At 34.8% G+C, this 26,450-nt stretch overlaps 1 protein-coding gene across 2 annotated transcripts in view; it reads left to right on the plus strand.

Annotated features, from left to right (window-relative positions):
• The window catches only part of HBS1L (HBS1 like translational GTPase), a 93,056-nt gene that overhangs the window by 16,921 nt on the left and 49,685 nt on the right, over nucleotides 1-26,450 (plus strand). Inside the window, exons 4-5 of one of the 2 annotated variants that reach the window (XM_037045705.1) lie at nucleotides 4,265-4,459; nucleotides 5,709-9,592. In XM_037045705.1, coding sequence (XP_036901600.1) covers nucleotides 4,265-4,459; nucleotides 5,709-7,180 — 1,667 coding nt within the window. In that variant the 3' untranslated portion in view covers nucleotides 7,181-9,592. Of the gene's footprint in view, nucleotides 1-4,264; nucleotides 4,460-5,708; nucleotides 9,593-26,450 lie in introns of those variants that run through there. The other variant, XM_037045704.1, reaches the window with a different exon arrangement.

The raw sequence follows: 26,450 nt of genomic DNA on the forward strand, positions 1-26,450 counted from the left end.
CTAGATCAGGAGTGGAACCATAGAAATGAAGAACACATGGAGGGTTAGAAACAGGGGAGTGGGAGGGGGAGAAGGGGGGAGAAGGCACAGAAAATAGCATAGATGGTAGGTAGAAAATAGGTAGTGGGGAGGGTGAGAATAGTGGGGGAAATATAGAACCTAAGGAACTTGAGACACGTGGTTATAAACTAAGAGGGGGAGAAGGGTGAGGGAGGGAGTGTGCGGGTGGAGGGGAATGAGGAGGGGGAATAGAACAACTGTAATGGTATAATCAATAAAATATATTTAAAAAAAGAATTAAAAAAAATAAAAAAAATGCCACTTAAAAAATAAAAATAAAAAAAAAGAATGACAAAGGAAAATAATTCAATTAAAGATCATTTGACAACCAAAAAAAAAAAAGAAAGTTAATAATTTCCATCTGGCATAATTAATTGCATGATAACAATAATGATGGTAGCTAGCCTTTACTAAATACTTTCCCAGTACGCTTCTTGGTGTTGTTCTGGTATTAATATGTTTAATCTTCACAGCAGCCTTATGAGGTAGTCCAGTTAATTGTCCCCATATTAGAGGGGAGGAAGATGAGACTCATTGTACCAGCTAGTAAGTGGGAGTAGGGTATGAATCAGGACAGTCTGAGTTTATATGTCTACTCCTTGTGTATGTGTAGGAAACAGTTGCTATGAAGAAGAGACCCTGATGCTAGCTATACTAAGTATTCTGTTCCAGTTTCTTTTTTAAAAAAATATTTTTATTTATTTACCTTTAGAGGGGAAGGGAAGGAGAGCAGGAGAGAAATATCAATGTATGGTTGCCTCTCAAGAGTCCCCTGCTGGGAACTGGCCCACAACCCAGGCATGTGCCCTGACTGGGAATCAAACCGTGATCTTGTGGTTTGCAGGCCCGCGTTCAATCCACTGAGCTATGCCAGCCAGGGCTCTGTTCCAGTTTCAATAATTAATGTATTTATGAAATAGATATTGTATAATTTTTCAAGTACATATTATTAGTCTAAAATTAATGTTGGACTCAACCAGAGAAAAATTACTCAAATATTTGAGGAATTTATTTTTAATACAGTTGTGCCCCACTAAATAACAGGTTACATTCTGAGAAACAAGTCAGGTGATTTCATTGGTGTGCGAACATCATAGAGTACACTTCCACAAACCTAGGTAGTACACCTGCTATACACCTAGTCTGTATGTATGCCTATTGCTCTTAGCCTGCAAGTCTTTTAGCATGTTACTGTGTGAAACAGGAGATGAAATGAAGACTTGGTAAATGAGATATATGAGGCTGCTGCCTGTGTGACATGGCATACTGTTTTATAGAAACTTTTTTTGTAAGTAGAAAGAATACACTCTACGGCAGCAATTTTCAACTTTTTTCATCTAATGGCACACATAAACTAATTAGTAAAATTCTGTGGCACAGCAAAAATATGTATTTTGCCAGTCTGACAAAAAGAAATATTTTGATCCATTCGCACCATATGGTTACTGTTGTGTTGTTCATTGTCCTTTCTTTTCTTTGACAGTCTGAGTGAAAAGAGTGCAGTGCCCCTGATGAAATGGTCAGGTATTGCATGTTTGGCACAGTGGTTGAAAATTTCTACTCTAAAGTAATGATAACACATATTAAATATGTAACCTAGTAACAATCATTTATTATCATTACCAGTATCATGTACTGCTCTTCATTATTTGTGCTGTACTGTTATATGACTGGTAGCTCAGTATCACCACAAACAAGTGAGTTTGTGTTGGACAACCTTTTGGCGTCTCTGGGCCACACTGAAAGAAGAAGAGCTGTCTTGGGCCACACATTAGATACATTGTGACACATAATCACAAAAAAGTCTCATAATGTTTTAAGTAAATTTACGATTTTGTATTGTGCCACATTCATAGCCCTCCTGGGCTGCATGTGGCCTGCAGGGCCACAGATTGGACATCCTTGTGTAGGACATTAAGATGATATCGTTTTCTAAATGATAGAAATTTTTCTGCTTCAGTATATTCTCATGGGACCACCGTGGTGTAATGATGGTTCGTTATTGACCAACATATCATTATGTGGTGCATGCCTAATTAAAAAGAAAACAATGGAAAAAGTGTCAAGGACTCTATTTTTAACAAAGGTAGGGTATTGCCAGTAGATTCCTGTTCAACGTGTAAGCATAGAAAATACAGTATGAGTTGCACTTTCTGACATGGTTTTGTGGAGTAGGGAGTCTGCGCACCTCAGTTCTGTTTAAAACTTCTCAGTAGTGTTTGATTGAATTTTTAAAGTAAGTGATTATTGTCATTGTAGGGTGTTAATTCCATGATATTCAACCATATTATGAATTATTAATTTGCTTGATATATCTAGGTTATAGAGTTATTTTGAGGACTGTAAAATGTATAAACTATTTTGAAAACTGTCAAATGCTATACAAATAAAGTTAATATATTCATCCATTTTTATTCAGTAGTAACCTCTACCAGGTCTTGTTTTAGGATCCAGGAATATAATTCCCATGGAATTTACATCATTAATAAATATTATTAGCAATTATTTTTTAAAAGTAATTAATGTGGTCATCAGAAAATAAAATTTTTTAAAGATTAGACTTTCAGATTTAAAATATTTATTTTTAAAATGAATGTCCATTCTCTTAATCTATTGGACTTCCTTATTTTTATGATATTTTAATATTAGGTTATCTTTAAAGAATTATTTAAAGATAACTCTTTAAAGATAGTCCGTTTAGTTATTTAAAGATAGCCCATTTTTGCCCTGGCTGGTGTAGCTCAGTGGATTGAGCATGGGCCTGCGAACCACACGATCGAGGTTCGATTCCCAGTTAGGGCACATGCCTGGGTTGTGGGCCAGTTCCCAGCAGGGGACTCTTGAGAGGCAACTATACATTGATGTTTCTCTCCTTCACTCCTTCCTTTCCTCTCTAAAGATAAATAAATAAAATCTTAAAAAAAAAGATAGCCCATTTCTAAAGAGTTATTCAGGGTGATTTTAGTTGGCTGGGGAAAACTGAAGCTAGCCTAAAGGAAAATTTAATAATAATAAATTTTAAGAAATATACTTATTGATTAACTGGATTCTATAACATCTAGAAATACTGTAACACCTTCCCTTTGTACACATGTACAAAGTCAGTACAAATATCATTGTTGAAAATAGATACTAATATGTGAAGGGGATACCCCACAAAACTGGAATTATCTTGTGGAGGGCAGGACCTTTGTAGTAAGTTACAAGGGCTTTCCTTCCCTTCTAGGTGAGTGTTCTAGGAACCTACCTGTATCAGCTGCTGTTTTTGCAGGAGGCTACATTGAGCTTCAGTGAATTTTTTTTGAAAGCTCAGCACATTTGCCCATTTCATGAGGGGTAATTTACAAGCACATCTGCCCACATTGTTCTGAGTGTTACAGCAGCAGTCTTTTGACCATGGCATAACCATCACCCGCCACCCCTCCAGTTCACCTGGTCTTGCCCTGAGTGACTTTTTTTTTTATTTCCCTGGATGAAAAAAGCCCTTAAAGGGAAAGGTTTTGCTGATATGGAAGAGGCGAAACAGAAAAATGGCAGAAGCACTAAAAGGCATCAAAACTGTGAAGTTCAAAAACTGTTTTGAGCAGTGGGAAAAAAGGACTCAGTAGGTGTATTGCATCAAATGGAGAGCACTTTGAAGGTGACTGAAGTTTAAATATGTTAGAATAAGTACACAATTTTTGATAAGTAAATTCTGTTTATTTGGGGGGTTCCCCCTTGTGTACAGTTTACAGTTTTTCTAAGCATTAGTCAGTGTTATTTAGGAGATATTTATTATAGTTATTATTTTTTAAGATTTTTATTTTTATTTATTTATTTATTTAGAGGGGAAGAGAAGGAGAGAGGGACAGAAATATCAGTGTATGGTTGCCTGTTGTGTGTCTCCTGCTGGGAACTGGCCTGCAACCCAGGCATGTGCCCTGACTGGGAACTGAATCTTGATCCTCTGGTTTGCAGGCCTGAGCTCAATCCACTGAGCTAAACCACCAGCCAGGGCATATTATAGTTATTTCTTGATTAATGAAATTATTCCTTTGGTAAAGGAAGATAAGTATGTTATGGATAAAAATATAAATAAGTTGTGGAGGGAAAAGGAGAGTTGAACATCCTATTATAGTTTCAAGTTTTTCTTTCAGTTTTGAAGATTCAGATTTTTTTCATGACACCATTTGGTCTAGTTTTTCATTATTGTTGTCTGTTCTAGCTCGTCTTTATTCATGCCTTGATCACATGAGAGAGGTGTTTGGAGATGCTGTGCCAGAAGACATACTGATTGAAGCGGTTCTGAAGAATGAGTTTGATGTGGAGAAGGCTTTGTCAATGGTTCTGGAACGAGATAAAATGCAGAAATTGAAGGTCAACAGTGAAGGAGCAATACCTACAGGAAAGATAGCCAAAGGTATGCTTTTACTTGTTTTTTAGTTGTTTTACAGTAATACTTTAAAAGAGACTTTGATTTGCTTGAGCTGTTGAGGAAATGGGCATAAAATTTTGCATGTTACAATAACTCTAGATTATCATTAATTGATTTGCTAATTTGCGAAGTTTTAGCTGAGTGCCATGTCCCCTCTGTCAGAGCTTCCCCCCCACTCCCCCCACCCTGGCTTGTTTTCGTAACTAGCAGGATATAGGGAAAATAAAATCCTATTAAAAACAAGACAAGACACTTTTGCTTTTTGTTAATAGCTTAGAGAGCTTCTAAATTACTGTTGTTTTTTAACTCTGATGGGTCAGGAGATGGAAATTAATAATCCAACAATGTCAAAAATCCCTTTATGCTTATAGTACTTATACATGTTATTTAGTTTTATTTACATATTGTAAATATCAAATATATAAATATTTATATATTTACAACATATAAATATGATATCGTATAACTATCATATTTATATATTGTAATATAATATCAAGAGTATTATATTACTCTTGCATTTTATAGCCAGATGTTTAATTTTAAGTTTGTAGAATTTGGGGTTAAATTTAGGATTTAGTCGACATTGGTATGAGATCTGTCAGTAGGAGCCTGAGGACTTGTTAACTGGGTTGATATTTCCTGTAAGCTGAAGACTAGATTTTTGCTAAAAGTTTCATGCAGTCTGCTACCATGAAGTAAGGATGGTTTTTATTTTAGTGTGAGGGGGGTGTACTTTTAACTTACCAATGTGAGAATGGGTTTGTAATATGTCATCTATATCAATACTTTATCCCAGGTCATTATAGAAATTAAATTATAGGGTGGTGTTTGCTAGTTTTTAATACATTAAAAATACAGAAATTAAACTTAGTTTTTTAGACATTTTGATTTTGAGACAATCCTGACTATAATTTAAGTATGTTAAAACCTTACATTAAAAATTTTGTGGAAATTAGAACATTGATTAACTTGGTACTTACATTTGTATATATCAATGAACAAAGTAGGAAGGTCACTTTAGGTGGTTAAAGGAAGATAAAATTCTGTTATTACTGATTTTTAGAGTATTCATTTTTTTAATGAAATAATGACTATCGCTTTATTCGTGTCATAATCAAAAGAAACATTTAGTAATTAAATGCCTCATTTCATGTTTCCTTTTGGTTGCTGTGACTGTCTTCTGCATGTGTGTACCTATTCATCTGAAAATTAATGGCTCTTGTAAGGTAAGGAGTCTTATTATCTTACTCTGAAGTTTCAGCTGATAATGTTCAAAGCTCTTGTCCTCAGTCTCCAAACCATTCGGATTGCAGTAGCAAAGCATTTGATTTTTCTGGTCCAATAGCAAAATATGGATTATATCGTAATTCATCAATATTACCAAGTCACTTTTTACTTCATAAAAAAAAGAAACTTGACAGGCTCAAAAGTGAAAAGAAACTAGAATCATGTAAGTTAACAAAAGAGCTGTCACTAGCTGAACTAATTGATGATATGCCAAGAGATTCTTGTAAAAGTCAGCCATTGGTCAGATTATCATCCACAGATAATCTGAAAAGTCTAATTTCAAAGAGTCTAGATGCTGATTTGTTAAATCCTCATGCATCTGAATGTGTTTCCAAAGATGACTCTGTGTTTAAAGGAATACCAGATTTAAAATCCTTAATGATAAAGAACACAACACCAAATTACTCTTTATTTATTCAAAATGATTCACTACCTGATTTGCAAAACATTTCAGTACAAAGCAATTTAGAAAGTTTAGATAATCCTTTGCTCTTAACTAGCTCACTGGAAAATATGGCTCTTGATAATTTAAATGATCACAAAATGACTGAAATTGGGAATGTTTCTTCAGTTGAACCAAGTGCGAAGAATGACATTTTAAAAAATGACAATTTTCAGTTTTCTCAGTGTGGAAGTCCATCTCTAGCTGAACTGCGTCAGGACGACACAGAAAACAGTTCAAATCAATGCTGTTCTTTATCTGATCTTTGTAACCAGCCATCTGCCAGTTTCTCTGATCTAGGTTTGGGGTCCTTTCCCCTATCACAACTAGCAAATCGGTGTCAGTCTTCGATGGGAGTATCAGAATTAACAGGATCTCTGTCTTCTTTGGCGTTTCACAAAACTTCTCCTACAAGAGACTTTGAAAATTTGTCGCTTTCTGACTTGATTGCAGAAACGATTGATATAGAAAACTCTCAGATTAAGAAAGACTCCTTTAATCTCAGTTTATCTGAAATGAGGTCACCTGAAATAGATTCAAATATTGATCTTAGCATTCTTATAAAAACCCCAGAGTTTGTTCTAAAACCTGTAGTAGACCAGTCAGTTGCTCCAGCTCCAGGAACTCAAGTTCTTAGTTCGAAGCTAGGGAAAAATTCTATGTCTGTTAAGGATAATAAGAAAACCAATAAAGGTTCTCTGGCTAGGAAACCACCTTTTTCTTTGTCTTGGACTAAGGCCCTTGCTGCTAGACCTTCAGCTTTTGCTTCAACACTGTGTCTTCGTTACCCATTGAAAGGCTGCAGGCGACGCACCCTTGACCTTTATAAGACTTTTCTTTATAGTAGACAAGTCAAAGACATAAAAGACAAAGAAGTAAGTCCTCTTGTAGCAATAACACCATTTGACTTCAAATCAGCATCTCCTGATGACATCGTAAAAGCTAATCAAAAGAAAGTTTTTACTAGAGAGTAGTAACAAAAGGAAAACTTGATAACTGTTATAGAGCTTTTATTTTAAAGTGATTTAAAGTCTTTATAGGATGACTTTATATCATGGATTTAAGTTGTGATTTTTATATTAAAACAGTCTTAAATCAGTTAATAACTTTAGTTGATACATATTTTTGCACTGAAATTTTGTTTTTACTCTATCTTTTTTAGTGATAACTGGCTTTATTTAAGTTGATAGCCTGTAATGGGTGTATGTTTACAAATTGCATATGAAAACTTGATATTGTGAAATCAAACTTCAGATACAGTATTTTTGTTTCAAGCATTGAAGTTTTTTACAATGAGACATTATTTTTTGTGCTTTATTCTTAAATGAAATGCTACCACTTAGGATTATTATAGTTTAGTGATGAAGATTTTTTTAATCACTAAACATTAAGCATAGCTGAAACATAATTAATTTTAAAATATTGATATCATCCCTAGTTTCATTAATTTTCTGTAGGTGATTCCTAAAATTTTTGTATTGGAAAAATCTTTAAATTCCTGACTTTGAAGAATACTGTGGAGGTTGTTGAAATACATTTTTGATGAAAATAAAATGAAAATCCATTAAGGGACCATGTAAATATTGAGGTTGTATTAATACAGAAATTATTTTTATACATTTTCAAAAGCATTTTTCCTAAATGCATACTTTAAAATAAATTTATAGAAAGTATTTTCAAGTCTGGTTGCATGTTCTTTGAGTAGATAATTTTATCATACCTCTTTTTTACTGTAAGTGATGAAATGTGGAGTTTTCCTCTTTGCTCCCTACAGCTGTGTACACTACAGTCTGAGTGTCAGCAATGGCAGACCGAGTGAGAGCTCTTCTGGTCTGTAGAACCAGTATGTTTCTCCACACTAGCAGTCAGAATTTCTGGGGGAGTTTTTCAGATACTGTGGCTTCCCCTGGGATGTGGTCACCCAGTCTTTGAGGGTGGCATTTGGGAATGCGTGTTTTCACAGTAGTCCCAATGGGATTTGGATGTGTTACTTCTATTGGAGAACTACTGCTTTAGAGAAAGAAATCCATAGAATGAAAGGAATTGCTAATTCTTAGAATAATATTTGACCAACTTGAATTTATAATTCATATTGTCTAGTAATCAGGAACACCAAAAATTACTAAATAGAAATTATGGTCTTTACATAAGAGGAAGTTGGCATTATAGTGTTTCTTGGAGGAAAAAAATAGTGTCTAAAATATTATTTCTTAATGAAAAGAGAAATAGCAGGCCTTTTACCAGTAAAAAAATATATTTCTCTGGCAGCTACTTCACTGTGCTTTTGGCAAACTTTTTTCATATTTTTATTTTGTTTGTATTTGCAGAATGACATTCTAGTCTTTTATGTTGCATTCACTATTTTGAGGGGAAAGCCTAAGCCAGCATTATGTCTTCATTGTTCTTGACCAGATACTTTTTTTATGATGTCTTCAGGTTTTATTTTTAATTGGATATTTCAGTGCACATCGTACTGATGCCTAGGTCATATAAATCACGTATTTTATCATTGAGTTTAAAGTTTGAATTAACTTCAGCTGTTGATTTTGTTTTTCCAGATGAAACATCTTAGTTATTTTGAACTTTTAGTATATGACTCATAGCAAGATTTATGCAGAGGTAGTCTCCAACTTAGAAGTGAATTATGTTCTAAGAGTCTGTTTGCAACTGACAATAATTCCTGATAGAGTAAGTGCTATATATGTGGTCCACTCTGCATGTGAACCCACAAATGCTTACCTAACCCATACTGAAGTTTAGCTGTATCATACCTTCCTTTAAACAAACCAGTTTTCAAGTGGAAACACAATACTTTTTAAGTCACATAGTAGATCTTGCAGCATGAGCTAAATCTCCCTTTGTTGGCTGATTAGGATTATAACTACCATTTATGAAATTATTTTAGGGGTAAAAGTCCTATATTACAGGATGGTAGGGAAGGCAACGAGTTTTAAATGTCTCCCTATTTTTTTCCTGTCACGGCTACTGGTCTGTCAGGCATGTACATGGTATGGACTTGCCCTGTTGACTAAGCAGCGTCGTAGCCTTGCGATTCAGAGGGCAGAATTAAGAGGAACTCCTGCCCCTTCTACTCATGGCCATTAGTCCTTGGAAAAGAGACAAATGGCTGCTTGTTCATGGATATGCTCATAGTGATAATGCTTGCTCTCAGTGCATATTCTGTACCAGCTGCTGCCCCCACCGCTGTCTTGGGAGCTCAGATATACTAAGTGTTTTTGGTTTATTTTCCAGTGCAAATACCAAATTTGAGGTGCAGAGCCATTTTTATTTGCATTATGATCAAGTGCATTAATATTTGATCTTAGGAATAGACATATTGTAATTACATTCTAAATGATACAAAATAAAAAAATTTAAAATTACCATTTTACTCTTAATTTTTGTTGTTTTTTTAAAAGATCTGATGTTTGTAGATGTTTTATCTTTTTGCATTCTAAAGTCTTTGGTTCGCTTTTTTGGTTATGATTCTTATCATTGATTGCCAAGAAGTAGTGTTTTAGTTCTATAAAGAACACTTTGCTTAACTTCTCCTTTTTCATTTTACCTTTTTCTTATTTCTTAGTTGCTAAAGTGGCATTGTAAACCTTCTTTCTTGAACTTTTCCTTCACCCTTTTTCTTATAAGTGCTAATAACTATTTTCAGTGTCTATTTTAGTATTCATTGGGAGGTCATGTAACTAATCGTCACACAAAAGATAAAGTTAACACAGTACTTGTCTTTGTATGTAAAGGAAGTACTATTAGGATAAACAAGGAGAAAAAACAACGGATTCTCATAAGATTATTTACCTTTTAAAATGACCCTGAATCTCTATGTAGACCACTGCAGATCTACAAGTACACAATTATATATTCAGGAAGAACTACGTATCAGGTTTTCTGTTTACACAAATAAATATTTGGTTATAAAATCAGTCTACAAAATGTTTTCATTTACATATATAAACAAAGATAATGTTGACTAGACAGGGGTTGATTAAATATCTTTATTAAGTTTTTTTATAGTTATATAAGCTTCAGTTGTATATTACTATGTTTAGGATATGGAAAGACTTGTCACTTTTTGAGTGTATGTGTACATTTTTATAAAAGCTGTACTGCAATAAATGATAATTCTAAAGTTTTCTTAAATCAAGTGTGAGAACATAACCATAATTTATTCATTAGAATTTTTTATATAAGCTTGGTATTTCAGAATATTTTAACAATTTATGCTGAAGGTACTGCTTCATCTTCCTGTAAACAAATTAAAAAACAAACTCCTTAGTTATGCCGAATTCTTGTAAGGTATTTGTCCTTTAGACTCTTGCTTTCAAAAATGTAAAATTACGTACATTTTTACTTTTTAGGACTCACATAGAAATACTGTATTAGGTTATAATGAATGTGAGTCCTGTACTTGGAAAGATGGCAGTGGAAGTTACTAGAATCGATAAAGTGCACATTTCTGGTGTTGACATTTCTGGTTTATATTATATGACTTAAAGCATCATTTAGTTGCAGAAGATATATTAAGATGAACGGAGATATGATTCTTAACTCTCAAAGGGCGGGGGATTTGAGTACTTAAACACATAATTGTATTTATTATAGCATCGTAGACATCACATTGTACTCTTCAAAGCTGATGTCTTTGCCTTCCTGATCCAGGTGGCCACCGCCTTTCTGTTTCCCATCTTTGTTGGTAGTATCACCCTCTTCCAGTTGCTTAAGCCAAGTCAACATCATGTTTCATTTTTTTCGTTACCAGTCCTTTTTGCCTTACAAATAAGTAAATATATGTGTATACATATACAGTTGTTTGTTATTATGGTAGTTATATTTTATAAAGTCATATACTAGCTAACACTGAGTGAAATGTGTGAATACTGAACCATAGCTTCTACAAGAACTAGAAGACTACGTTCTTGTGATATTTTTGGTCATAATATTTTGGTCAACCAATTTTATGCATAACCTTATTTTATCTACTTACTTAAAGACACTTTATTTAATTTATATATTACTGACTCACTAACACTGAACTCATGGCCCGCAGCACTGTACCTCTGGCCCGAACAAGGCTCATCTAATGCACCTTTTATTTGTAAGGCACATCACAGCTGCCTCGTCATGGGAACCCTAAACGGCGCTGCAGCATTGCTCTTTGGAGGCCATTTTAAACAGTAGAATTATAGACAAAAATCACAATGCAAAAGATGTGGCACTAAGCAGGCCGTGAAAAGGGCACTCTGTACAGCATGAGAGCTGTACAAGATGGGGGCTGCCTTATGCAGCCTCAGCTGGGAATGTCAGGTGTTTTGCTCCTCTGCACTGTCTGTGAGTGACTGTGCAGGTGCTGCAGGTGACTTTGGGGTTATACATTTTAGCAAGTGGGGGAATTAGCTAATTTGGAATCTGCGAATAATGAAGATTTACTGTATGTTTTTTGACTTACTACTCTATCTTTATTACTATGTCTTCTCATAAAGCACCTTACCTTTGGACAAAGCTATTGAAACATCTAACTTTTTTTCTGTTTATTTTCTTCAAAACACTTTTTATACTTCCTAAAATATAGCGTTAATTTTCTGTTTCCATGTAGAAACCTTTTAAATTATTTTATAAGACCTTTTATGAACTGGTTTCTGTTTGTGTGCTGCCCTACCCAAACCCACCTAAGAACACCTACCTGAATTTTCTCTGCTTTGCTCCTCCCTCCTCGACCATCATTTCTTCCCTTGGCCAATTGCTGTTTAGGTTGTAGTTTATTTATCACTTTACTCCCATTCATGTCATAGGGAAGCCTTCATGTGCCCTGTATTTCACCATATTCCTCTTAATACCACCCTACCTAAAAACCATACCTCCCCTATGCAAGTCGTCTCTTTCCTGTTGTTCCATTAGGGCATCATCTGCCCTGGTGTGTGGGTTACGAAGTTGTTTTGTTTGTCTCCTCACTGCTTCCCATTCCTTTAAAGTGATTTCTATAAAGGCGAGGATTTTGTGTTTACTGCTATGTCCCCAGCTTAGAATATACCCACATAAATGTAGGAAAAGATTTAAACTAAAAAGTGAGTCATTCCTAATACAGTTCCACAGTCTTGTTCCCCACAGGAAGTTATAAATAAATTTGTAAGCGTATTGTTTATTTTTCTAGAAACTTGCATATTGTACATATATAAATGTACATATATGTCTTTACACAAGTGGGAGGATACTAGACACTTCTATATCTGTTTCACTTAGAATATTTTGCGAGTCTTTTTGTCACCAGCATATGGAGATCAATCTCATTGTTTTTAAAAGCTGTGTAGAATTCCATAATGTTTGTACATTAAAAAGGCACTGTTGATAAACATTTTAAGTGTTCTTAGTTGCTATTGCTAATGACCCCAAGATAAATATCCTGCATTTCTAGAAATTGAGTTTCTAGGCCAAAACGTATACACTTTGAAATTTTTGATAGCTACTCCATTAATTATCCTTGATAGAGGTAGTAGTAACTTCCTAACCTCTTTCCCATGAGTTTATGAGTGTTTCTCTTCAGATTCTCACAGATGCGGTTATTTTCTGGTATTATGCCAATGTGGTAATTAGAAAAAATTTTTTCGTTTACTTATGTATCTTTAATGAGTGAGGCTGACTGCTTTATTATATACTTAAATTCTTTGTATTTCTTTTTCTTGGACCTGTTCCTCATCTTTGCCCATTTTTCTGCTGGTTATATTTCATAATGACTTTTAGGAATGTGTGTGTATTTAATACATTTATATTTGATTTATGTATTTAAATACTAAGTAAGTTAGTGTTTTATGATATGCTTTTTCTGATTGTCATTTTTTTAAGTCATCAGAAGACAGATTGTTAATTTTAATATATTTGTATTTATCAATCTTTCATGGGTTTTTCTGTCAAAGGTCTCCACTAAAAGATCATTTTTGAAAAATTATTTCTTCTAATATGGATGACAGGTTCATTTTTTTTTATTTTTAAAATATCTCAGTCTTTGATCCAGCTGCTATTAGTGGCTAAGATAGGAACTCAGTCTCTCTACTAACACCCTTCCTCTTTTCAATAACTGGGTTTTTCACAGCACCTTTTGTTGGCTTACACATTCTCTTTTTTAATCTGATTTGAAATGCCATCTTTGATACTGAATTCCTGTCTGTCGTCTGTTTGTCTATTCTGGGTTTGGTTTCTTTGTTTGGTTCACATTTTTAATTACAGTAGCTTTTTATTACTGTTAGATTTTCAAATATTTTGTAGGTTATCATGCTTTCTCTTTTTTAAATCGTTTTTGCAAGCTGTCTCATGTAGCTCATTTATGCACTTGAGCTTTTAAGAGAGCTTGTTAAGTTACTGAGAATTTTCTAGTTGTAATTTTTAGTAAGATGTTTAATGTTTTTAAATGTATTTTACTGATTATGCCATTATTGACATTATGACATTACATTATGTCCATTTGTATCTCTTCTTTACCCCCCTCTGCCCTGTACTGCTGCCACCACTCCTCCACCTTAGTTCACGTCCATGGGTTGTACAAGTTCTGTGGCTTTTCCATTTCCCGTACTACTATCCTTAACCTCCCTGTCTATTTTGTACCTACCATTTATGCTTCTTATTCCCTGTACCTTTCCCCCCATTCTCCTCCCTCCCCCTCCCCACTGATAACCCCTCCATGGGATCTCCATTTCTGTGAATCTGTTTCTGTTCTTGTTGTGCACTTAGTTCATTTTTGTTTTTAATTTTTTAGGTTCGGTCGTTGGTAGTTGTGAGTTGTCATTTTATTCTTCATGTTTTTCATCTTTTTCTTAGATAAGTCCCTTTAACATTTCCTATAATAAGGACTTGGTGATGATGAATTTCTTTGACTTGAGTGTAAGTATTTTTTATCTGGGAAATACTTTATCTGCCCTTCCATTTTAAATGATAGTTTTGCTGGAATAGAGCAGTCTTGGATGTGGGTCCTTGCCTTCCATAACTTTGAATACTTCTTGCCAGCCTCTTCTTGCCTGTAAGGTCTCTTTTGAGAAATCAGCTGACAGTCTGATGGAAACTCCTTTGTAGGTAACTGTCTCCTTTTCTCTTGCTGCTTTTAAGATTCTCTCCTTATCTTTAATCTTGGGTAATGTAATTATGATGTACCTAGGTGTGTGCTGTCTTGGGTCCAACTGCTCTTGGGTCTCATCTCCTTCTGGCATCCCTATGATTCAGATGTTGGAATGTTAGAAGTTGTCCTGGAGGTTCCTAAGTGCCTAAGTGACTCCAGGTGCTTGTTTTGAATTCTTGTTTTTTTTTTTTTTTCCAATTTTTTTATTTAATTATTTTTCAAATACAGTTTTCTGTCTATTACTCCCATCCCTTCCCACCCCCCATCCTCCCCCCTCCCTCCCATTTCCCCCCTTCTCAGTTGTTGTCCATGTATCCTTTATATAGGTTCCTCTAAATCCCTCCCTTATTTCCCCTGAAATTCCCTCCCCTCTCCCCTCTGGTCACTGTCAGCCTGTTCTCTATTTCAGTGTCTTTGGTTATATTTTGCTTGCTTGTTTGTTTTGTTGTTTAGCTTCCTGTTAGAGGTGAGATCATATGGTATTTGTCCTTCAACACCTGGCTTATTTCACTCAGCATAATGCTTTCCAGTTCCATCCATGTTGTTGCAAAAGGTAGGAGCTCCTTCTTTCTTTCTGCAGCATAAAATTCCATTGTGTATATGTACCATAGTTTTTTGATCCATTCATTTACTGACGGGCACCTAGGTTGCTTCCAACTCTTGGCTATTGTAAATTGTGCTGCTATGAACATTGGGGTGCATAGGTTCTTTGGGATTGGTGTTTTAGGGTTCTTAGGATACAATCCCAGCAGTGGAATTGCTGGGTCAAAAGGCAAGTCCAATTTTAGTTTTCTGAGAAAATTCCATACTGTTTTCCATAATGGTTGTACCAGTCTGCAATCCCACCAACAGTGGACCAGAGTCCCCTTTTCCCCACACCCTCTCCAACATTTGTTGTTTATTGCTTTGTTTATGATAGCCATTCTCACCGGTGTAAAGTGGTATCTCATTGTAGTTTTAATTTGCATCTCTCTGATAGCTAGTGATATTGAGCATCTTTTCATGTGTCTCTGGATCCTCTGTATGTCCTCCTTGCAGAAGTGTCTGTTCAAGTCCTTTCCCCATTTTTTAATTGGGTTAGTTGTCTTCTTAGAGTGAAGTCGTGTGAGTTCTTTGTATATTTTGGAGATTAAACCTTTGTCTGAGGTATCATTGGCAAATATGTTTTCCCATACAGTTGGTTGTCTTTTTATTTTAATGCTGTTTTCTTTAGCTGCGCAGAAGCTTTTTATTTTGATGAGATCCCATTTGTTTATTCTTTCCTTTATAGTCCTTGCTCTAGGGGACATATCAGTAAAAATGTTGCTGCGTGAAATATCTGAGATTTTCCTGCCAATGTTCTCCTCTAGGACTTTAATGGTGTCATGGCTTATATTTAAGTCTTTTATCCACCTTGAATTTATTTTGGTGTATGATGTAAGTTGGTGCTCGAGTTTCATTTTTTTGCATGTAGCTGTCCAGTTCTCCCAACACCATTTGTTGAAGAGGCTATCTTTACCCCATTTTATGATACTGCCCCCTTTGTCGAATATTAATTGACTGTAGAGATTTGGGTTTATTTCTGGGCTCTCTATTCTGTTCCATTGGTCTATGTGCCTGTTTTTATGCCAGTACCAGGCTGTTTTGATTACAGTGGCCTTGTAATACAGTTTGATATCAGGTATTGTGATCCCTCCTACTTTGTTCTTCTTTCTTAACATTGCAGCTGCTATTCGGGGTCTTTTATGGTTCCAGATAAATTTTTGAAGTGTTTGTTCTATGTCTGTGAAATATGCCATTGGTACTTTAATAGGTATTGCATTGAATCTGTAAATTGCTTTGGGTAGTATGGACATTTTGATGATGTTAATTCTTCCAATCCATGAACACGGTATACGTCTCCATTTGTTTGTGTCTTCCTTGATTTCTGTCTTCAGTGTTGTGTAATTTTCTGCATACAGGTCTTTAACCTCCTTGGTTAGATTTATTCCCAGATATTTTATTTTTCTTTTTGCTATATCGAATGGGATTTTTTTCTTGATTTCTGCTTCTGCTGATTCATTGTTAGTATACAGAAATGCCTTTGATTTCTGGATATTGACTTTGTATCCCGCTGTTTTGCCAAATTCATTTATTAGTTCCAGCAATTTTTTGGTAGAGTCTATAGGATTTTCCATGTACACTATCATGTCATCTGCAAACAGTGACAGTTTTGTTTCCTCCTTTCCGATTTGGATGCCTTTTATTTCCTTTTCTTGTCTGATCGCTGTGGCTAGAACTTCCAATACTATATTAAATAGAAGTGGTGAAAGTGGACAACCTTGTCTTGTTCCTGATCTTAGTGGAAAAGCTTTCAGTTTTTGCCCATTCAGTATGATGTTGGCTGTAGGTCTTTCATATATGGCCTTTATTATATTGAGGAATGCTCCCTCTATTCCCACTTTGCTGAGTACCTTTATCATAAATGGGTGTTGTACCTTATCAAAAGCTTTTTCCGCGTCTATTGATATGACCATGTGGTTTTTGTCCTTGCTTTTGTTTATGTGGTGTATTACATTTACTGATTTGCGGATATTGAACCATCCTTGCATCCCTGGGATGAATCCCACTTGGTCGTGGTGTATGATCTTTTTGATGTATTGTTGGATGCGATTTGCCAATATTTTGTTGAGGATTTTAGCATCTGAATTCTTGTTTTTGAATTCTTGTTTCTTCATTCTCTTCTGGTTGAATGTTTATTTCTTTCTTTTGTTCCAAATCACTGATTTGAGTCCCAGTTTCCTCCCCTTCACTGTTGGTTCCCTGTACATTTTCCTTTATTTCACTTGGGATAGCCTTCATTTTTTCCTGTATTTTGCAACCATATTCAACCATATTCTGTGAGCATCCTGATTACCATTGTTTTGTACTTTGCATCTGATACCTTGGCTCTCTCTCCATTGCTTACTTCTATTTTGGGGGGAGCTTGATCTCTTCTTTCATTTGGGCCATATTTTTTTTGTTTTGATATCCCTGTTACATAGTAAGGGGTGGAGCCTTATGTATTAACTAGGGCAGGGCAACCTACCTTACTGCGTTGAGGCGCCTTATGTGGGGGAGTGGTCTAAGAGGAAACAATGCCACTTGCTTAGTTCTCTGCAAGCTTTCTAGATAAATACTAAAAAGTATTAGTATATCCTTCTCTTCCTTCTCTGCCCACTTCTTTCTCTACCCACAAGAAAATTGGGCCCTTCTTATGCTGATTCCTGGGTATATGAATTTGTGTATGTTCTGGGATCCTGTGGGTATCTCCAACGAGCTCTTCTGTGAGGCTGGGAATTTCTTTCTCTGACACAACCCCCACAGATTTTTACAGCCACAGATTTTAAGGTTTTATTTCCCCATGCTGGAACTCTGGGTTGCACAGTTTGTCTTACTCCCAAGTTGTTCCTCCTAGTTTATCCACATGCAGATGTGGGACCACCCAGTCTGCCAGCCACTGTCTTGCTGCATGTCCTCTCCACTCTGGCTGCCTGTCTCCACCCCTCCTGCCAGTCCAGATGAATATTTCTACTTTAACTCCTTGGTTGTCAGACATCCATACAGTTAGATTTTCTGGCAGTTCTGGTTGTTTTTTGTTTTTAAGTTGGTGGTTGTCCTTCTTTTGGTTGTGCTAGGAGGCATAGTGTAGCCTCCTAGCACAACCAAAAGAAGGAGCTATCTACATCTCCACCTTGGCCAGAAGTCTGAGATATTTAATGTTATCAAAAGATTTTGGAGAAGAAAATATAGTCTTCATAGATGCAAAAGGCTTTTAGGCATTATACTACTGAACATTGTTATTATTTTAGTAGATTTCCTAGTATTGATCTAGTCTTGTAACATTGGAACAATTCTCATTGGCAGGATGGATTAGTCTTTTAATTTGATAGATTTTATTTGCTGTAAAACAAATAAATAGATTTGTTTGATAGATTTTTTTTAACTTCCATAGCTGAAAGTCTTCTTAAAAAAAGTTTTATTAAGTGCGGACCTGCGAACCAGACGATCGCGGTTCGATTCCCAGTCAGGGCACATGCCTGGGTTGCAGGCCAGTTCCCTGCAGGCCAACTCCCAGCAGGGGACGCAGGAAAGGCATCCATACATTGATGTTTCTCTCCCTCTCTCCTTCCCTTCCCCTCGAAAGATAAATAAATAAAATATTTAAAAAAAAAGTTTCATTAGACTCTTGCTATCAAATAAAGAAGACTTGTCTTAGGGCATGGGGTCTACATCACCAGCAGCTTGTCGAGAGGGAAGACAGTATGTCTATCATCCCATAGTTTTTACAGTGTTTTCAAACATGCAGTAGCTGGGAGAACAATGTAAATTACTCAGAAAGGGTTTCCGTTAGCTGTAGACAAGGGGAATGGGAGATGGTGAAGAGGTGCTAGTTCTGGGCTATGCCTAGCAAAGTCCTCAAGGAAGAAGTGCCAGCTGGCTGGGTGCTGTAATTTTAATTTAAAACATCTCAGGTTTGTTTTTTACTTGCCATTGCTGATACTTTATTTAAGATTATTTTTATTTTTTCATAAAATGAACTTTTAGGTATGTATATTCTTTTTCTGGCTTTTCTTTTGTGATGCTTTTATTGAACATTTAGAAAGTTTTTCTTTTTCCTTAAATATTTTAAAGGACATTGAAATTATTTGTTTCTTTTCTTTTTTTTTAATATATTTTATTGATTATACCATTACAGTTGTTCTATTCCCCCCTTCAATCCCCTCCACCCACACCCTCCCTCCCCCCCGCATTCTCCCCCCCTTAGTTTATAACCACGTGTCTCAAGTTCTTTGGATTCTATATTTCCCCCACTATTCTCGCCCTCCCCCCTATCTATTTTCTGCCTACCATCTATGCTATTTTCTGTGCCTTCTCCCCTCTTCTCCCCCTCCCACACCCCCCTGTTTCTAACCCTCCATGTGTTCTTCATTTCTATGGTTCCACTCCTGATCTAGCTGTCTTCTTGGTTTGCTTTTGTTTTAGGTGTGGTTGTTAATAACTGTGTTTGCTGTCCTTTCACTGTTCATCTTTTTCATCTTCTTTTTCTTATATAAGTCCCTTTAGCATTACACACCAAGGCACATCATAATTACATTAGCCAAGACCAAAATGAAGGAGAGAATCCTAGAAGCAGCGAGAGATAAGGGGACAGTCACCTACAAAGGAGTACCCATCAGACTGTCAGCAGATTTCTCAAAAGAGACCTTACAGGCAAGAAGCCGCTGGAAACAAGTATTCCAAGTCATGAAATCCAAAGACCTACAGCCAAGATTGCTTTATCCAGCAAAACTTTCATTTAGAATGGAAGGACAGATAAAGTGCTTCTCAGATAAGGTCAAGTTCAAGGAGCTCATCATCACCAAGCCCTTATTATATGAAATTATTTGTTTCATGATAGGATTTATCATTCTCAGTATTCTGTGGTCAGTTTTGAAAATTTTAATTTTATGGGGCTTAACAGATGGGGCTAAAAAAATTTCCTCTCACCTTCTTAAGTTCTAGCTGGGCTAATAATTCAAAGACATGCAGGAGATTAAAAGGACAAAAATCAAATTTTAATGTGTGCATGGGGAATTCACATAGTATGAAAATTTCCAAAGACAGTGAGGTAAAATTAGGTATAGATGTTATCTTGGACAAAAGGCCAGAGCAGGGTTCTGAGATTCAGAGGAAGTAGGCAATTTACAGGTTGCTGAAGAAGAGCAGAACACGCATAGCAGGCACCTTGCTGCTTCAGTGTGACACAGGATCATCTCGCTGCCAAGGCCCTTTCTGGAGCCCTCCCTCCATTCACACTCAGGCTAGTATTAGGCTATGGTTAGCATCCTAAAGTGACCTTTTTTGGAATAGGCCGTATCATTGACTCTCTTAGGTAGGAAAGTAGGGTGATCAGTTCTTTCTGAGTCTGGTTTCCTAGTAACCACCTTAAAATCAGTATCCTAAAAGCCATAGTTTTGGAACAAAACAGCCTCATTATTCTTTTAAGATTTTTCTATGTTATGGTTAAATTAAATCTCTATTCTTATTTTAAATACTGTCTTTTTTCTACTTTTTCCCCTTTTGCCAACCTTTTTTTTACCCCTCTTGATTTATTTATTACCTTGTAATTTATTTTCCCCTCAAAGATTGGCTCCTAGGCAGATAATTAGTTCTGCTGGTTTTAAATCATTAGTTAGGGAGTTTACCTATTGTGTACAATACCTCATCTGTTTTCTGTGTGGAGCATTTAATTAAACTTAAATGTATTTTACATTATTCATTTTAAAGGTAATTTATGAAATTTCAAATAAAATAATATATACATTTTATTCATTCACATTTTCTTTTGTAGCTCTCCCCTGCCCTCCCCCCGCCCACACTGTTTCTGTGTTTTGTTGGGAGAAAAATAGGCTAGAAACATCTTTACTTTGTTTCTTTAATTGGATATTTTTTCCCTAATATAATTCATAAGATTAAACCCCCTTTTCTCTGGTGACAGTAGATTGATTTGAGAGGCTTGTAGTTTCCACCTACGCATGTGATACGGCAGACCCGGTCCCAGAGGGCTAGATGCTCAGGTATAATGATTCCACGACCCACAGCATGACATTTTACTGAACAATCTAGAAGGAAATTTTCTTTATTTACTCATTTAGAGAAGTTTTCAGTATTTTTATAATTTTAGATTTTGAAATGAGGACCTAAATACATACATAAAAATTAGCCTTTTGTCATGGTTATAAATTAGAACTGTAATTTCTAAAATAACATTGTGTTAGTATGTCTCTTTAACTTATATAAGTGTTTTGGTTCATTTTGTTAATAATACTGAAAGTTACCAATAGCAAATACAAGTAAACTTAGAATGGGTCATCATTTAACTTTCTGATACATTTATATGAATGGACTCCTAAATAAATGAATATTTAGGGAGTAAAACTGTAGGACAATCTTTCAGTTTTCTGATGATATTTACCTTTCCTTCTTAAAACTCCCAAAACTACAAAACACTCTCAGAACTATAAAACTGAGCAACATAGAGTGTTATTTGTTATTCCACAAAAACTGCGGAGCTTGAAATACATATACAGTGTTATTGTTTGAAAGGGACATCCATTGTAAAAAATAAAAAAAAATGTATACTGTTTATGGTGTAAAATTTTGTAATTAGTCAACGTAAGTTGAAAGAGAAGTAGTTTCGACAAAATGAATATTATTGTGAGAAGTGAGTTTTTACTTTTGATTGCTGTTGAGCCTTTTTCTAACCTTGGGTTTATTTTGATTTTTTTGAAAAGCAGTTGATTTTTAAAAAGGAGGCATTAAGAAAAAATCATGTACAGATAAATCAAAGGAATTGTGTAATTTAAATTTAACATTGTTTAAGGTTCTTAAAATTGATATTTTCATTGTTCACAAATAAAGTAGCCAATAAATGTTTAAATTAATCAGACCATTAAGAGAATTGGTTGTTTATTTTAATGTTGAAGGCTTTGGAGAAATATATTTTGATACTGGACTGTACAATTGATCTGTTTTTTGAAAAGATTTGCTGTAGTAATACTGGTTTGCTTTGTAATGTTTAGAAACCTATTGTGCATCATTTTCCTTTCCCTTTGAATTTCATCTGGTTTTCCCTTCAAGTAAAGTTTCATTCAGAAAATAAAGCCTAATCTTACAAAATGAAGATACAGCTAATTGCTAACATTGTTTTTCTGGTTTTGTAGTGTCAATAGTCTACTAAACAAACTTCATATAGTATATTTGTGTACTACTATTTGAATATATATGTAATACATTTGTACTTAGGTGTTGATTTTGATATTTTTGAGTTTTGATGACAGGTTGTTCTATAGAGAAGATGCAAGAAATTAAAGATACAGTAGATGTGTAAACACTTCCAACAATATCATTTTTTTCTTCTTTATTGTTCTCTTTCCTTGACATTTCCTATTAACTGAATGGAAGAGAGAGTCACATTAGATTTTTAGGAGGAGATGTAACTTTCTCCTTTCTTAGGTCAAATGCATTATAAGATTTTATCCTTATTTTGGAAATAAGTACTGTGGTTAATTTGGAAAGTCTGTATTACAAAAATGTTATTAATATGGTTGTTATGTATGCTTCTAAATCTATATGAACTTTTCAGTAATGTACTTCTACATTTCATTTGAGTAAATCCTTTCTTTTTTAATAGTTAATTTTTTTAAAATTTAATTCTTGTTCGAGTACAGTTTTGTCTTATATTCCCAGCCCTGCCCGTCCCCCACCCACTGCTCCCCACTTCCCTCCCATTTCCGCCCCCCACCCTTAGTTATTGTCCATGTGTCCTTTATACTTGTTCATGTGAGTCCATCCCCTTTTCCCCTGTGATTCTCTCCCCTCTCCCCTCTGGACCCTGTCAGCACCTTCTGTATTACAGTGTCTTTGGTTACATTTTGGTTGCTTGTTTGTTTTGTTGTTTAGAATCCTGTTAAAGGTGATATCATATAGTATTTGTCTTTCACTGCCTGGCTTATTTCACTCAGCATAATGCTTTCCAGTTCCATCCATGATGTTGCAAAGGGTAGGAGTGCCTTCTTCCTTTCTGCTGCATAGAATTCCATTGTGTACATGTACCATAGCTTTTTGATCCAATCATTTACCGATGGGCATCTAAGTTGCTTCCAAGTAAATCCTTTTTCGTAGGCATATTTAACAACAGTTTTTTGATGTTCCCTTTTATATATGTTTTTCTTAGATAAACTGGTGAAAAAAATTTCAATCACTAATTTTGTTCAGGCATTTAAAACAATTTTATACTTGTACAGAAAACTTCAGAATCAATTTGCTTCTGCTTTAAAATTATGTGGGCTTTTGAAAGGAAGTGGTTTATTTGAGTGAAAAAAACTAGTTCAGAATGTTCTCATATATGTCTTAAGATTCTCTTTGTATATACACCTACAGTGGAAAAAATGAAACACAAATTGCTTCATTTAAAAATAATTTGCTACAGACTCAAAACACCTTGTCTTCATGAATAGCCAGAACCATATAAGAATTGCATGAATGTTAAATGTAGAGTTTTCTTTTAATGTTTTTTTTACCATACAAATTATAATCAGGCTAAACATTTTTCTGTGTACTTTCTATTTCATCCCAAGGCAATTATAAATAATTTTAATATTTTTTGTGTTTGGTAAGTATTCTAGCAAGGGATAGAAAGGAGGGGTAGGGCAAAATTCAGTTTAGCCAGCATTTAATGCATGTTCACTTTTTATCAGAAAAATGTGGTTGACACTGGGAACACAGATTTAAGTCACAGACTTCCCCCTAGAGCCTTATAGTAGTCCTTCAGGGGCGAAGTCTGATTTGAGAGCAGTGCCAAATATAGACAGGTGTTTTCTCTCTGAACGTGTTGCCTATTTCTTTTTATTAGCTATGTTTAAAGTATTCTGTTCTGGGAGCTGCTACCTTTCAAGGGAAGAAAGAAGTATCTTAATATGTTCAGTGTAAACTATGTTTTAGGCTTTTTTAGGCTTTGTAGATATTTCGCTTGGTCAATATGAGATGATTCTCATTGAGGGGGATTAAAGAAACTGAGGCTAATTTGCCTTATTCCATATGACTACAGAGAGGCAAATTGGAACTCATGCTGGGTTCTTTTGAACTTCAACAACCATTTCCTTGCATATTACTTGTAACAAAATTTTATATTGTAAATAATTTTTCTTGTTTGGTTTTTGTTGATAAGTATTTTCAGCATAAAAGCTGATTTGTTAGGGAAACCAATATGATATATGATTAGTAAGGTATTTAAAACTTACTTTCAAGTATATTTTTTTCTGCTAGTATTACTTAGGAGACTTTGTACATTCATATATAGAGAATGGGTATCAGTTTCTAAATATTTTCAAATTAACAGTTCTAGGAAATGAAGTACTTTTGTAGGTTGTATTTAATTTTAAATCAAATTTTGGTCTTTGATTTCTTACTTAAGCAACAGTTCTGTTTGATTTAAAATCCCAAGTAATGTATTTTTTAAAAGGTGCTGGTGTGGTGCCATTTTTAGGCACAAGCTTCAATAAGTAATATTGTAATATTTTTGAGTTTATGTGTATTGAGTAGAAATCTCAAATGAGCTAGCAGTAGAAAAAATATTGTACTAAACTTTTATATCTTATTTAATAATAATAATAGCCATTTAGAGTATGGATTATTTTTATCTTATTTTTAAAGCTGGGGGCTCTTAAGCTCAGAAATGGATAATCGTCTTGTCAAAGGCTTCAGAATAGTTAATGGAACCAACAGTTAAAATAAGATGCTTCTAATATCAGAGCCCTGCTCTCTTCAATATTTTATATATGTTTTTCTACATATGGGTAATATAAGTTCTTCTTTAAAAATATGAGGACACACTTTACTTTTTAAGTCTCTTTTAACTTAATGACATGTTATAAGAGTATTTACAAATCTTTTTTAAGAACCTGGTTAAATTTTATTTTTAATTATAAAATACATGTAACATATTTTGGCATGTTAACCATTTTTTAAGCATATAGTTTGGCAATCTTTAATCATATAGTTTGGAATATACATTTGCAATCTATATTCACATTGTTGTGTAACCATCTCCAGAACTTTTTCATCTTGTAAAACTGAAACCGTAGTCATTCAACAATTCTCCATTTACCCTTTCTTCAGTCCCTAGCAACCACCCATAGATCTTTTCTTTTGTGTACCAATAACTGTAGCTTTCTCAGTACTTTATCTGTTATTCCATTTAACCACTTATTTCAGGAATCTAAGTTTTTCAATTTATTATTATAAAATATGCTTCAATAGATATTTTTGTACATTTGTGCAATTTTTTCAAAATAGCAGTAATGTATAGTTCAAAGTTTTTTATTTTTACTTCAAAGTTTATGGTGATTTTTTCTTTAACCTAGCATCTACCTTATAGTAGTCTCTTAAAACCATGTTAGTGTCCCTTTCCTTTATTTTACTAATTGCTTTGAAATTCATTGAATTCATTATTATGGAGTTATTTCTGTAAGTAAAATAATACTGGATATTACCAAGTTTTAAACTGTTCAGGAATGGCTCTGGGTTCTGTATGTGAATTCAACATGATGTCTACCGATAGTTTGCGATTTACTGTCTACCTCTTTGAAGCTTAAGTGTGTTTAGGATTAGTCCAGTACAGTAGCCTCTCCCTATCTTTAAGGTCATGTTCAGAATTTAGGAAGGAAGTTCAGAACTAGGTTGGGATGGGATTAGATTGAATCTGTGTAGGCCTTTGTATGCGTGTGTGTGTGTATTTTATAGTCACTAAAATAACTGTAAATGACACCTAAATAAGGAGATAATGAAATTTAATACCTTTCAGATTTAATTAATACAGTTTAATTTTTATCATTTGTTGGTGGTTGGACTCCTGTCTTAAATTTTTCAATGTTCTTGTAAACTTTTTTCTTCTTTTAGCTCATGTGCATGCTACGGGACTTTTATTTCCCTGGTACTTTTTCCTCTGTCGCATATATTCAGTGTTTTTCTGACTTTCTGACTAGAAGTTGCTGATTCTCACTGCTAGTTCCCACAGTAATTTGGAAGAGCAGTCATACTTGTGTAGATTTCTGGGATTTATATTCCAGTTGAACCACTTAGCAAATTACTTAACACCTTGAGTCCCTGTTTCCTCATTTGTAAAATTAGGATAATAATAGTTCTTACTTTTGGGGGTAGTTGTGATGTTAAATGAAATATATGTTAAGCTAATTCAGCATTTCTTGACACATAGTAGGGGCTCATTAAATTTAGATTATTTTGTATTGTTGAGTAAGTTATTTCTCAAATACACATTCTTAGCTTTGACCATAATAACATGCCTACATTGAAGACGTGAAGGATTAACATGGTTTGTTAGGGAGACGCTTCAGGGTAGATGATTCCAGGGATGGAGAGGATGGATGTAGATGAGATCTCTCAGGGAGCGTTTACAGTGAGTGAAACAGAGGTCAGAGGAAGCCTGGTGAGGAACACTGATGTGTTTGTGTAGTAGTTTTTGAAGGGTTTTGATTTATATAGTTTCATATTGTAAAATAAAAAGGCTTTGTTTTGTAGGTTATCCTCTTTCTGGTCTAACAAAATTTTTATCTCAGCATTAAATATTTGCA

This window comes from Sturnira hondurensis, unplaced genomic scaffold (genome assembly GCF_014824575.4).
Source record: "Sturnira hondurensis isolate 20B ecotype Veracruz unplaced genomic scaffold, ASM1482457v3 Scaffold0004474, whole genome shotgun sequence".
NCBI lineage: Eukaryota > Metazoa > Chordata > Mammalia > Chiroptera > Phyllostomidae > Sturnira > Sturnira hondurensis.